Below are 14,703 nucleotides of genomic sequence, written 5' to 3'. Positions count from 1 at the left end.
ATGATAAAACACTTTTTTTTTTTTTACAATGTTTGTTGAAATGCTCAAAACACACAGTTAACACTTTACAGTTCTCATTTACTGCGAACACCTTCTCTCCAACTTCCGTTCTCGTTGCCAACAATTCAGTTGTGATAGCAAAACAAAGAGATTATACTCCCTCGCATGTAGGTAAGGCGAACAAACCCCAAATACTTCCTCATAATTTTTTGATTTGTATATAGATTTGCAAAAGGGCGTACCGATACAAGTGTGCTCCTATTTCTGAAGGAAGAAAAATATAAAAATGGCTAATTTTAAATGAAATTTACTATAAATAACTTTCAGATACATTGTAGTTACATCAGAATTTAGATTTAAAAAAAATAATTAATTAGTAGATGCATGCACATGCATATTGACACGCATCATAAATTTTTGGCGATGTTTCGTTTGACTTGCAGAAATGTCATTCGATCCCAGCTGGTTGTTCGTTAATTTCCGTAAAACATTTTTTTATTTATTTACTTTTGTTTTCATGACATGTGGAAGGCGACATTTGCTTTGAAGTGAAAGATATATGGACGTGTGTATGTGAGAGAAATGCATACATCTTTTTTGTTTGTATGTGTGTGTGAGAGAGAGAGGATCGATAAATTAAGTACCAGTTGCATAATTGACTGGCCCACTCCCCCCAAAATTTGGGTCTTGTGCCTAGAGTAGAAAAAAATATTGTATCCGTGTTCAAGTAGTACCTAGTGCATTCTGTGTGAACATAATAATTCTACGATAGGTTATTTCTTGATAACCACATTCCAAATATTTATTTAGGTAATACTATTTTAAACCCGACATTCTCATCACTGCAGAAAACAATGTTATCATCCACTATTCTTTATTCGAACATAAATGTTATACAAGCTGAAGATATTGTGTGCAAACACATCAATTTTACACACAAATTTGTATGCTGTAATTTTAAATACAAATTAAAAAATTAAGGGCAATTGTCAGGGAAATATTTTATGAACACAATTTATCTGTACATTAGTGTGTAAAAATACCTCCTGATGAATTGCCACTGTTTAAATATTCCTTTATATCTTATATTGTTTCTTTACTTTTTCAGAATATCAGATGAAGTTAGCATTGAAGAATATTTCTGCATCAAGTGTATTCATCAATATTTAGACTAAATTTAAAGGAAGATGTTATACTGAAGACTTACAACTCGGTTTATATAAATTTATCACAAAGTTACTATGAAACACTTCTTCTGGGTGAGAAATTTCATTCTTCATTTCCTGGGATGTGTACAAGACAGTATTGTTTTCTAATTAACTTTAAACAAATATGCAAAGGAGTTTTCAACCTTTTTCTATTACCAAGAGAGATTAAAATTGATGAAATAGTATAGCTGAAACATTTGATCAAGACTAGAAGATATTATATAGGAGAGATATAATTAGTCTGTTCATATAAATATATGGTGCACTTACAGTAAAATATTTCTTAGCAATTCGGATTAATAGCAACATTTTTCTATTACACTGGTTGGAATACTTATAGAAGAAAACTTTTGTATTTCAATGAAGTTTGGAGCCTTTTGCAGATGGCAGTTACAATTAGAATTGATGGAAATAGAGTGGAAGGAATATTTGTTCAGAATAAACTATAAATAGAAAAACAATAAAATTATTCTCTCAATTCAGTGAAAGAAGAGATAAACGTAGTAAAATGAATTTTGTGTGAAATTTGAATGATTGATATTATTTCTGGAAGTGATGGCAAAAGTAAAAGAAAAATCTCCTTACCACTGTGATATCTCTGTTAAAGTATTCTCTGGAAAAGATCAGGAAAAACCATATCATTGTGATATTTGTGGTAAATCATTTACTGCAGGAAGTAGCTTAATTATTCACAAACGTATTCATACAGGAGAGAAACCCTACCACTGTGATGTCTGTGTTAAGTCATTCTCTGAAAAAGGTCACCTAACTACTCATAAACGCATTCATACAGGGGAAAAACCACATCACTGTGATATCTGTGGTAAATCATTCACTGCAGGAAGTAGCTTAATTATTCACAAACGTATTCACACAGGAGAGAAACCCTATCACTGTGATATCTGTGGTAAGTCATTCACTGAAAAAGGTGTCTTGACTAAACACAAATACATACACACAGGAGAGAAACCATACCGTTGTGAAATTTGTGATAAATCATTTTCTCAAAATGGTCATTTAACTACTCATAAACGCTTTCATACAGGAGAGAAACCATATCACTGTGATATCTGTGGTAAATCATTCTCTATAAGTAGTCATTTAATTACTCACTTACGCATTCATACAGGAGAAAAGCCATATCATTGTGATATCTGTGGTAAATCATTCTCAAAAATTCAAAATTTGACATTTCATAAACATATTCATACAGGAGAAAAACCATATCACTGTGATATCTGTAGTAAATCATTTTCCCAAACAAGTCACTTAACTAAACACAAACGCATTCATACAGGTGAGAAACCATATCACTGTGGTATCTGTGGTAAATCATTCTCTCAAACAAGTCACTTGACTAAACATAAACGCATTCATACAGGTGAGAAACCGTATCATTGCGATATTTGTGGGGAATCATTCTCTGTAAATAGCACCTTAACTATTCATAAACGTATTCATACAGGTGAAAAACCATACCACTGTGATATCTGTGGTAAATCATTCTCTCAGAATGATCATATAACTAAGCACAAACGTATCCATACAGGAGAAAAACCTTTTCATTGTGATGTGTGTGGTAAATCATACTCACAAAAAAGTCATTTAACTGCACATGTGTGTGTGTTCATGTAGAACAGTAATTGCTAAATTCCTTCTATGAGAGAAATATATAACCTTAAATACATTCACATATAACAGTGTGATAACAATCTCCCAACACTTTATTTTACATGACCATATCTACATTGGTAAGATAAGTTTCTGCCTTGATATTTTAATGAAATTGTGGTTGGAAAGCTGTAGTGGGAGACATTTGGCCAAATGTCTTCTACTATAGCCCCAGTCAAAGCCTTGAGTGGATTTAGTAGACAGAAACTGAGCATTTGCCACACATGCAATACATGCCCCTGGCAGTTCACACAGTTTTTCACTTATTGAAATTCGTTATTATATCCAGGGATATATTATTGAATATAATCTTCAATTTTCAAGACTGAAATATGTGTGTACTGCATGTTTTGTATGTGTGTGTATGTATGCATACATGGGTATGCTTGTGTGTGTCTAATGCTCATACAATTCGAAAAGCAGTATAATTCATAAATATACGAAACATATTTTTAAAGCCTAAGTATTGTGTTTTATATAAATACTTTATCTCTATAAGAAAATTGCTTTACCACTTGCAATACCCTGTGACCTTATGCATCTCAAAGGGACGCTACCATTGAGGTTGTGATGTTTGACATCGAAACTGCGGCTTGAGACATAAAGTCAGCTTCACTTGTTTATTGTATTCCGTTGGGATTTTGTTGACGAAGAAAGTTGGTACTTTTTGAATGTTGCTGGAGTGTAAAGTTGATAAAACATTAGTAAACTTCATTTTAACAGTCAGATATTTACTTTGATGAAAACGTATAACACATTGATTCATTGTTTTCATCTGAAAACGGTAAGTTGATTAACGTTTGTTTTGGCAAACTTCCGCCCTTCCTTGAATGTTGTAATAATGAATGGTGGATAAGGTAATTATATTGAAGTAAAATTATAGTTCCACACCAGACTCGATTTCGGTACTGTGTCTTTTGGGGGGTCGCAATCGTCTTCGTAAGCTGTCGGAAATGCATTCTTTCCGCGAAAAACAGAGGGGTGAGGTGGAGCGGAACTTCGGAAATTCGCCTTCCCGATTCCGTCTCCCGCATTGTTTTCGTTGCAACCGTCATGATTGACCTCATACTTATAATCAGTTAATTCCATATGCAGATTGTTTATTCTAATTAAAATGTTTATGTTTGGTTGTTCGCTGGAATTGAGCGTATTAGCAAACGTCGCTTTGTTGTTCCTCTGACAAAACATCGAACGTTTTTGGCAATGTTTTTTAAAGAATGGGTGAAAACGCTGGGTATTCGTTCAAACTATCTACATCTGTACCCGGCCAGGTATTTATTTATCTCTGCTACAGAAAAACAAATTGCTGCACCAGTTTTTTTTATTGAGGCAGCAAAATTATATACACTCCTCCCAGGTCGCCAGTAAAGGATCGATTCCAGCACAAATCCGGAGAAAGAAGAGATACAGGACTGTCCTTTAACTGCATAAAGTAAATTAAATACTTTTTAAATCGTAAGGTCAGTTGCTTGATATGTTTCATTAAAATCTTTGTAAATTACTTCCCCATACCCAAAATGAGCTGCAAAATTTTGGAGTATCGTAACTGTCAACTGTAAAGTACGTGAGTTCGTTTATGTTTCTGAACAAGATCATCGCTTTCCGTAAAATTTTTTAATTTTTTTACTTATGTGAATTTTGGTGTTGTGGATGTAATCATAGATTATTTGGTGTAATAGTTGATCTTATGGAAATGAGTTCAATCCCTGAGTAAGTCAGAGCATATATTAAGTCACTCTGGTTAAAGTGTAAAATTTCTCTTTTGAATGTCTTCTTTTTAATTATCTTTGATATCTTACACAATTTCTCTATCATTTCAGATTACAAGATGGCATTGACATTACAGAATATTTTTGCATCAGTTACATCACAAATATTTATCGCATTTTAGAGTGTAAAGGAAAATATTCTACCTAAGAACTGAGGAATAGTTCTGAGTGAAACATTTCTCTCCTTCATTGCTTGGAATCCGTACAAGATGATTTTGTGTACCAATTAAATGTTGAGACATTTACAAAGGGATTTGCAATCCTTTTCTGATAATGATAAAAGTTGATGGAAATATTACTGTTGAAATGTTTTGATCAACATAGGAATAAATAAAAAGAAAAGGAGAAAAATATCCATATATTATTGTGAGAAAAGATATATATATATATATATATATAGAAGAGTGAATTGTGTGAGAAACTTTAAAACAAGTGGGTTTTTTTCCTGAAGAATTGCCTAAGGAGATGGGAAAACAATCCTACCACTGTGATATCTGCAAGAAGTCATTCTCTGTGGAAAGTAGCCTTGTTACTCATAAATGTATTCGTACAAGAGAGAAGCCATCTGATTGTGATATCTGTGGTAAATTTTTCACTACAAGAAGTAACTTAACTACTCACAAACACCTTCATACAAGAAAAAAAAAATATCACTGTGATATCTGTGGTAAATTATTCTTTCAAGCAAGTGACTTAACTAAACACAGACACGTTCACACAAGAGAGAAGCCATATTGCTGTAATATTTGTGGTAAAGCATTCTCTCGAATAGATGGCCTATCTGTTCACAAACGTATCCATACAGGAGAGAAGCCTTATCGCTGTGATATCTGTGGTAAATCGTTCACGGTAATGAGCCATGTAACTACTCACAGACGTATTCATACAGGAGAGAAACCTTATCACTGTGATATTTGTGGCAAATCTTTCTCTGCTAAAAATGCCTTAACTCGACACAAACGTATACACACAGGAGAGAAACCATATCAGTGTGATATTTGTGGTAAATCATTCTCTACAGTGAGCCATATAAATTCTCACAGCCGTGTTCATACAGGAGAGAAGCCCTATCACTGTGATATTTGTGGCAAATCTTTCTCCCATACAAATGCCTTAACTCGACACAAACATATACATACAGGAGAGAAACCATATCAGTGTGATATTTGTGGTAAATCATTCTATCAAAATAGTGATGTAACTAAACACAGAAGTATTCACACAGGAGAGAAACCATATCACTGTGACATCTGTGGTAAATCTTTCTCTCGAAAAGTTAACTTAACTAGACACAAACACATTCATACAGGGAAGAAATCGGATTCCTGTGATATCTGTGGTAAATTTCTCTCTAATGCAAGTGCTTTAACAATACATAGATATGTCCATACTGGAGAAAAACGCTATCAATGTGATATCTGTGGTAAATCATTCTCTCAATGTAGTATCTTAACTGCACACAAACGTGTTCATACTGGAGAGAAACCATATCACTGTGACATCTGTGGTAAATCATTCTCTCAATGTAGTAATTTAACTTATCACAAACGTATTCACACAGGAGAGAAGCCATTTCTCTGTGATGTCTGTGGTAAATCATTCTCTCATAGAAATGCCTTAAGTACTCACAAACATATTCATACAGGAGAGAAACCGTATCACTGTGATATTTGTGGTAGGTCATTCTCTTGTAGAAATAGCTTAACTGTTCATGAACGTATTCATACAGGGGAGAAGCCATATCGCTGTAATGTCTGTGACAAATCTTTCTCTGACAGAGCTGCCTTTACTAGACACAAACGTATACATACAAGAGAGAAACCATATTGCTGTGATATTTGTGGTAAATCATTCTCTCAAAGTGGTCAATTTACTAATCATAAGCATGTTCATACAGGAGAGAAACCATATCACTGTGGAATCTGTAGTAAATCATTCTCTCAGACAAATAGGTTATCTACTCACAAATGTATCCATACTGGAACAAAACCAAGTGACTGATTATGTTGTTAAGCATTCTTACATAGAAGTAAGGAACATGTGGGTTGTGGTAAATACATTGCAACAAGTGTACTACTTACTTTTTTGTTGATTAAATTATTTTGTTTTTCTCATTGAAGTTTCCTGTAATATTTTTTCAGAACATTGTAACAAAAAAAAAGAAAAAGAAACTTGTTTGCAGCATTTGTTCCAGCTCTCTATCTTGTGAATTCAAATCCTACTGAGCTCCACTTTTGGCTTTTTTCGGCTGGGATGCAGACATCTAAAATTGCTCTAGTTTTTTTGTTTTTGTTTTTGTGACCACGACGTGGCATCTACATGAAATTTTGCACAATGGTAGAGGAGTGGCTGTGTGGTAAGTAGCATGCTTACCAACCACATGGTTCCAGGTTCAGTCCCACTGCATGGCACCTTGGGCAAGTGTCTTCTACTATAGCCTCGGGCTGACCTAAGCCTTGTGAGTGGCTTTGGTAGACGGAAACTATGTCGTATATATATATGTGTGTCTGTTTGTCCCCTCAACATCGCTTGACTACCGATGCTGATGTGTTTATGTCCCCATAACTTAGCGGTTCGGCAAAAAGAGACCAATAGAATAAGTACTAGGCTTACAAAGAATAAGTCTTGGGGTCGATTTGATCGACTAAAGGCAGTGCTCCAGCATGGCCGCAGTCAATTGACTGAAACAAGTAAAAGAGTATAACAACCACACAAACTCGTCAAGCGTGAAAAGTGCACATTAATGAGTTATCATACTTTTAATATTTCATAATTATGCCTGTCGCCCTCTTGAGTCCAAAATTGGAAGCTAAACCAAGGGTGAGTGTATTAGACTGCTTTTTTGTTGCGAAGGAAAGTTTGTGATGTACAAAATGTTGAAACAAATCTGATTCCAGAATAAATAAGATTGTGAACTTAAATTTACATACTATTAGAAGGTCTTTTTCTTGGTTCTTATAAACCATTTAAATTAAATGGGAATGGGGAGAGGGGTTCTGAAGGGTAAATATTGTCTGACCTCCAAATCTTGATCATACAGTCTACAAATAAATTTCTCCACTGTGTGTACCAGACCACCTACTACAGAGAATATTGCACCAAATTGTTGAAAGGCCACTTGAAAATCAACAGATTCAGTCATGAGCTTCAAGGTTTTCTCCTTAGACTGGCCATAGAAACAGCTTGTTGAGTCACAGCCTGTAAAACAATGAAGGCCGATGAGGGCATCTGCAACATTGTCTCCAAGATGATTTTGTATAGTGGTTAGATTAAGTGTACGCTTGTTGTTACCTCTACCAGTGTGAAAGAGTAGCTGGGCCTGAATTTGATGAGCCTTTGCTATGCCGATAATGAAAACATCAGTGTCTGGGCTTTTATAATTAATTTCTGGTGTACTCCTTGAAAGTAAAAGGAGAGATGCAGCAGCATATTGACAATCCAAGAACAGCCTGGTGTCTGTTTCTTCATGGTTGAATTCAAGTTCCTTCACAACTTGTATCTTGACTATGCCATCTCCATTCTGCAGCAAATGACATTCTTCATCATGAGCCATGACAACTTTGACATCATGAAACAAGGTTGGGTGTTCCTGCCACATCTTGATGAAGAACTGAATTAACCCTTTAGCATTTAAACCGGCCATATCCGGCCAAAAGTATTCTGCCTGCTTTATGTTCAAACTGGCCAGATCTGGTCTCTCACACCAACCCCACAATATCGTTTTAAAAATTAACAGCTACCTCATCAAAATCTCATAGCTACTAGATAATGCATGATTAGTTCAAAACAATGTGGATAAAAAAGCATTAATTATGGCAGAATAATGCGAACACTAAAGGGTTAAGGCTTTTTTTGTTTTGACTGCATGACAAAAACATTTTCCATTGGTTGGGCACTTTGTGCTCTGGACCACAGATCTTGGTGAGCTGGCTTCCACTTGGAGCTTGTCTTCCTCGCTCTGCTGCCTTGATGCTCATTGTTCAGTGGGTGACTCCCTTAAAGTGAACAGTATCGCTGTGGGCAGTGTGCGCAAGGTGAATAAGCTGTTTGATTGCATATTCTGAAAGTTCACCGAATGTACCTGGCACAACCTTTTGGAGGAATTTCTTAGAGCATTGCCATCCCATCTACAATCCATGCACTACCCAATGGAATATCTTCCACAACCGGTGCTGGCTCTACACTGGACTCGATAGAATGAAGAAGAGTTGCTTTTGTAGTCTTGGTCAAAGAACCATCAACTGTGGCAAAGGCGAGTGGGAAAGAGCCAAGATTATACTTCATCATGTTTCGGAGATCAAGTTTCCTTACTCCAGCAATAACAATCAAACGTTGAAACAGATTGCGATCAGCTTTTATTGTAACTTCTTTGCCTTTTACTTTGTTTGTTGAAGCTTTGTTCATTGTGGTGAAGGTTTTCCTTTCCTGCTTTTTGAGGACCTTGAACAAGTCTCCATCTCCTTGTAAGCATTCTTCACAAAATGCCTTAAACGCATCATCTTCGCTTGCGTACGCAGAAGTATAGTCATCACAGACATCTGTGGAAGCTATCAATACATGAGAATTTGAGGTAGATTCCTGATGGTGGTCACAAAAAGTCAACATTTAAGGCTTTGCATGTCAACCTATTTCTCTTTGCTGGATTGATACTATAAAGTACAAATGAAGAACTGAGGTTTATATAAATATTTTATCTCTGAGAAAATCCCTGTACAACTTGCAACACCCAGCCCTCCCCGGTGACCTTATGTATCTCCAAGGGGACGCTACCATTGAGATCGTAATGTTTGACATCGAAACTGCGGCTGGAGACATAAAGTCAGCTTCACTTGTTTATTGTATTACGTTTGGATTTTATTGACGAAGGAAGTCGGTGCTTTTTGAATGTTGATAAAACATTAGTAAACCTCATTCTAACCTCGTTTATTTTGATAAACACACTTATTCACTGTTTGCATCTGAAAACGGTAAGTTGATTAACGTTTGTTTTGGCGGAATTCTGCCCTTCTTTGAATGCTGTAAAAATGTCTGTAAAAGAATGACGTTATACCTGGAGGATAAGGTAATTAGGCGATCCAGTAATTATATTGAAGTAAAATGAAATAAGAACAATGTACCCCAGCAATTTTAATAAAGGGTTCATTTCCAAATTCTGACAACATTACTGAAAATGAGAGGCACCTTAAGAAGTCCCGACAGGTACAATGACCAAAGACACTTGTCCAGATATAATGTATAATCACTATAGTATATTGTAATATAAGTGATGTTACACAATCTGAAAGTGGGAAAAGATATTTCTTTCAGATACAGTAACTTTAGAGATGTAAAAACTCATGGCGACATTGGTAAAACATATATAGTAATTACATTGAACCTCAAATAAATAACAATTTTGGAAAAGAAAAAAAATTTCATGTCCCGAGTTTTCTGTACATATATTGATCTGTATTTTTGAAAACATCTTTTAAGAAATCAACTAAGAAACCAAGATTACAAATGAAATGAAATATTAGCCTACGTGGAATGATTTATCCCTCTCAGTAGTGTGGATTCTCTCCTTTACAATTAAGTTCGTGAGTCCTTAAGTTCCTTCGTGTAGAGCAGGCATGGACAACCTTTCTCGAGAAGCGGGCCGCATGAGACATGGTCTTATACCAATCGGGCCGCAGGCGCTAATTTACATTCAAGTGCACGTTAAAAAAAGAAGGTCACTTGGGTTTTTGATTTGTTTTCGAGAATTCGTACACATTTTCCTCGATCGTAGAAATAATAAAAATAAGAATTACGATTGAAAAATTGGTATTAAAAAAAATCAGATTTCACTTTTATTTAATCGTAGATTTTATTATTATATGTAAATTAACTCTGAAAAAAAGAGAGAGAACGTGTGTGTGTGTGAACAAGTGAGAACGGAAGAAGACACAAAATTTCAGCAAACGTTCTTTCCTCGTGAAATTAGGCGGTCCATTCAGAAAGCATCGCAGGCCGCAGTTTGTCCTTCACTTTTCTGGAAAATGGTTTACCACAGGTATCACGCAATATGGCTTCTATTTTGTATGGATACGTTTGTGATGAGTTGAGCTTCTTCCAGTATAAAATGTTTCACAACAAACAACATTCGTGGAAGCTGTGAACCTACTGCTTAGAGATAGAAGAAAACCGTTGAGGCAAAAGTTTGAGTGCAAGAACCATTGTAAAATTTCTCTGTTGAATGTCTTCTTTTTAATTATCTTTGATATCTTACACAATTTCTCTATCATTTCAGATTACAAGATGGCATTGACATTACAGAATATTTTTGCATCAGATACATCAAATATTTATCACATTTTAAAGTGTACAGGAAAATATTCTACCTAAGAACTGAGGGTTAGTTCTGAGTGAAACATTTCTCTCCTTCATTGCTTGGAATCCGTACAAGATGATTTTGTGTACCAATTAAATGTTGAGACATTTACAAAGAGATTCGCAATCTTTTTCTGATAATGATAAAAAGTTGATGGAAATATTACTGTTGAAATGTTTTGATCAACATAGGAATAAATAAAAAGAAAAGGAGAAAAATCTCCATTTGTGAGAAAAGATATATATAGAAGAGTGAATTGTGTGAGAAACTTAAAAACAAGTGTTTTTTTTTTCCCTGAAGAATTGCCTAAGGAGATGGGAAAACAATCCTACCACTGTGATATCTGCAAGAAGTCATTCTCTGTGGAAAGTAGCCTTGTTACTCATAAATGTATTCATACAAGAGAGAAGCCATATGATTGTGATATCTGTGGTAAATTTTTCACTACAAGAAGTAACTTAACTACTCACAAACACCTTCATACAGGAAAAAAAAAATATCACTGTGATATCTGTGGTAAATTATTCTTTCAAGCAAGTGACTTAACTAAACACAGACGCATTCACACAGGAGAGAAGCCATATCGCTGTAATATCTGTGGTAAAGCATTCTCTCGAACAGATGATGTATCTGTTCACAAACGTATCCATACAGGAGAGAAGCCTTATCACTGTGATATCTGTGGTAAATCGTTCACGGTAATGAGCCATGTAACTACTCACAGACGTATTCATACAGGAGAGAAACCTTATCACTGTGATATTTGTGGCAAATCTTTCTCTGATAGAAATGCCTTAACTCGACACAAACGTATACACACAGGAGAGAAACCATATCAGTGTGATATTTGTGGTAAATCATTCTCTCAAAATAGTGATGTAACTAAACACAGAAGTACTCACACAGGAGAGAAACCATATCACTGTGATATCTGTGGTAAATGTTTCGTCGTAATTAGTCTCTTAACTGACCACAAATACATTCATACACAAAAGAAGCCCTATCACTGTGATATCTGTGGTAAATCATTCTGTCAGAATAGTGGTCTCACTAAGCACAAAAGTGTTCATACTGGAGAAAAATCCTGCCACTGTGATATCTGTGGTAAATCATTCTCTGGAAAAGGTAACTTAACTAGACACAAACACATTCATACAGGGGAGAAATCGTATTCCTGTGATATCTGTGGTAAATTATTCTCTGAAAATTCTAACTTAACTAGACACAAATATATTCATACGGGAGAAAAAGAACATTGCTGTGATATCTGTGGTAAATCATTTTCTCAATGTAGTATCTTAACTACTCACAAACGTGTTCATACTGGAGAGAAACCATATCACTGTGACATCTGTGATAAATCATTTTCTCAAATAAATAGCTTAACTAGTCACAAACGTATTCACACAGGAGAGAAGCCATTTCTCTGCGATGTCTGTGGTAAATCATTCTCTCAAGGAAATGCCTTAAGTACTCACAAACATATTCATACAGGAGAGAAACCATATCACTGTGATATTTGTGGTAAGTCATTCTCTTGTAGAAATAGCTTAACTGTTCATGAACGTATTCATACAGGGGAGAAGCCATATCGCTGTAAAATCTGTGACAAATCTTTCTCTGATAGAAATGCCTTTACTAGACACAAACGTATACATACAGGAGAGAAACCATATTGCTGTGATATTTGTGGTAAATCATTCTCTCAAAGTGGTCAATTTACTAATCATAAGCATGTTCATACAGGAGAGAAACCATATCACTGTGGAATCTGTAGTAAATCATTCTCTCAGACAAATAGGTTATCTACTCACAAATGTATCCATACTGGAACAAAACCAAGTGACTGATTATGTTGTTAAGCATTCTTACATAGAAGTAAGGAACATGCGGGTTGTGGTAAATACATTGCAACAAGTGTACTCAGGATCTTTAGCAAGACACAACTTTATGTATGGCTGTACCTGATGAGACTCAGACTGCAAAATGGATGCAACACATGTTGAATGGAGTCTTACCCATAAGGAACAGGATGGATCGAAATGACTGTTGTTCAAAATAAAGATTAATACCAATTCTATCTTCTGGTTACTTAAATTATTATTATTATTATTATTATTACTATCACACACACACACACATATATGTATATATATATATATATATATATACATATATATATTAGTTTATGTATATATTAATATTATCTCAGTTATTAAAACTTCCAATAATTTAAATATGCTAATAGTTACCAGAAGTAGCAAAAGTACACTAAAAAACAAGAGATACCGAGTTAAAGTGATACATTTTGAGAAGATATGGGTAATAATACATGGAGCAAAACGCATGTCAATAAAAGTTCCCTTAATTCCTACACATGTTTCAAAATAAATGAGAGCTCTTTCACAAAGAAGAAAGAGCTGTTGGGGTTCCTCATTTATTTCTCTTCAGGGAGTTCATAATAAAACATGTAATAGCAAGACAAAAACGAAATGATGGGGTAACTTACAAGCAGAGATGTTACATGGTCAGTGACAGTCACTTTGCCTTTATGAAGGCCAATATTCAAAAGGAACTCTATATGTATATATATATATATGTATTTATTTATGTATGTATATATGTGTGTGTATATATATATATATATATATATATATATATATATGTGTGTGTGTGTGTGAGTGTGAGAAAGAATAAGTTCAAGTAGAACAATTCAAACTTTGCAGAATATCAAAATGATTTTAATTGCTATAGCAAGCAATTAAAATATGAAAGTAACAAGTAAAGAGTTTGTTATAGGCATGTAGAAGATAAACTCTTATATAAAATACTACTAACAATTAGAAAAATGGAGAAGAAAAGATGTTAGAAGTTCAAATTAGAATTTAATTTCCAGATACGACCATTTTGAATGGTAATACCGACATGTAAGAAAAAACATTAATTATTATAATAATAATTAAAATAATTATGTATTACCATTCTTGTCAGTGCAAAAAAATTTAAGGAAAACATCAAAAAAGATATTAACAAAAGAAAATTAGAAGGAAAGACAAAGAGACTATGTCAGAGAAGCCGACCGAATATCTGTAAATAAATTGAAAAGGGGAAAAAAAAAAATACAGGAACAAATATATATGTATATATATATATATATGTGTGTGTGTGTGTATATATATATATATGTATGTGTGCATATATATATATTTGTATATATATATATATATATATGTGTGTGTGTGTGTGTGTGTATATGTGCATATATATGTTCGTTCTGTTGCCTGTAAACAAAGTCAGTTTTGTTTTTATGTCCCCATTCATTTTTCTAACATCCTGTACCCATATATGCATCTATATATACATGTAGATGTAGGTATGTACATATATGCATATGCTTATATATCATTTGTATTGTTTTATATATATATATATATAGATGTATATAGATTCAGATGAATTAGGTACATAAGTTGAGGCACCAGAATTTAGTACAGTATTATCCATACAGTTTCAAAATAAGGTGATTAAAATCAAAATAAACAACAGGATATCCAGAGGTAATGCAGTATGATTGTTTCAACTGACTCCCATTTAATTGAACAATTAAATGGAGTCAGTTTGTGTAGGCAACCTATTTACAATGGTCTTTCAAGTGGGAACTAACAAAAGTGGTATGAAATTAGTTGATGATCTTAACTTTGTTTAT

At 34.3% G+C, this 14,703-nt stretch overlaps 1 protein-coding gene and 1 long non-coding RNA gene across 2 annotated transcripts; one reads left to right on the top strand and one right to left on the bottom strand.

Annotated features, from left to right (window-relative positions):
• The first annotated feature begins 43 nt into the window (after nucleotides 1–43).
• LOC106883446 (uncharacterized) lies at nucleotides 44–13,077 on the top strand. Its single transcript, XM_089341968.1, has 5 exons — nucleotides 44–171; nucleotides 1,109–2,808; nucleotides 5,421–5,923; nucleotide 6,718; nucleotides 11,619–13,077. The coding sequence occupies exons 2-5, from the start codon at nucleotides 1,764–1,766 to the stop codon at nucleotides 12,845–12,847; spliced, it is 2,778 nt and encodes a 925-aa protein (XP_089198094.1). The 5' UTR covers nucleotides 44–171; nucleotides 1,109–1,763; the 3' UTR covers nucleotides 12,848–13,077.
• On the bottom strand, nucleotides 137–4,121 carry LOC128250673 (uncharacterized). Its single transcript, XR_008266681.2, has 3 exons — nucleotides 3,392–4,121; nucleotides 1,794–1,821; nucleotides 137–264 (listed from the first exon to the last, which is right to left on the bottom strand). It is a non-coding gene; the product is annotated as an uncharacterized LOC128250673 (long non-coding RNA).
• Nucleotides 13,078–14,703: the final 1,626 nt, after the last annotated feature.

The sequence above is a fragment of the Octopus bimaculoides genome, chromosome 25 (assembly GCF_046866305.1).
Source record: "Octopus bimaculoides isolate indiv1 chromosome 25, ASM4686630v1, whole genome shotgun sequence".
In the NCBI taxonomy this organism is placed as follows: Eukaryota; Metazoa; Mollusca; class Cephalopoda; order Octopoda; family Octopodidae; genus Octopus; species Octopus bimaculoides.
The sequence above is the reverse complement of the archived record's forward strand: the minus strand, read 5'-3'. Positions and strand labels throughout refer to the sequence as shown.

What these genes read in the sequence shown, in the direction of transcription:
- LOC106883446 (XM_089341968.1), top strand. Translation starts at nt 1,764, where the DNA reads ATGGCAAAAGTAAAAGAAAAATCTCCTTACCACTGTGATATCTCTGTT. An exon ending in TAAATCATACTCACAAAAAA is followed by an intron (nt 2,809 to 5,420) that starts GTCATTTAACTG and finishes TCTCTCGAATAG; the next exon opens with ATGGCCTATCTGTTCACAAA.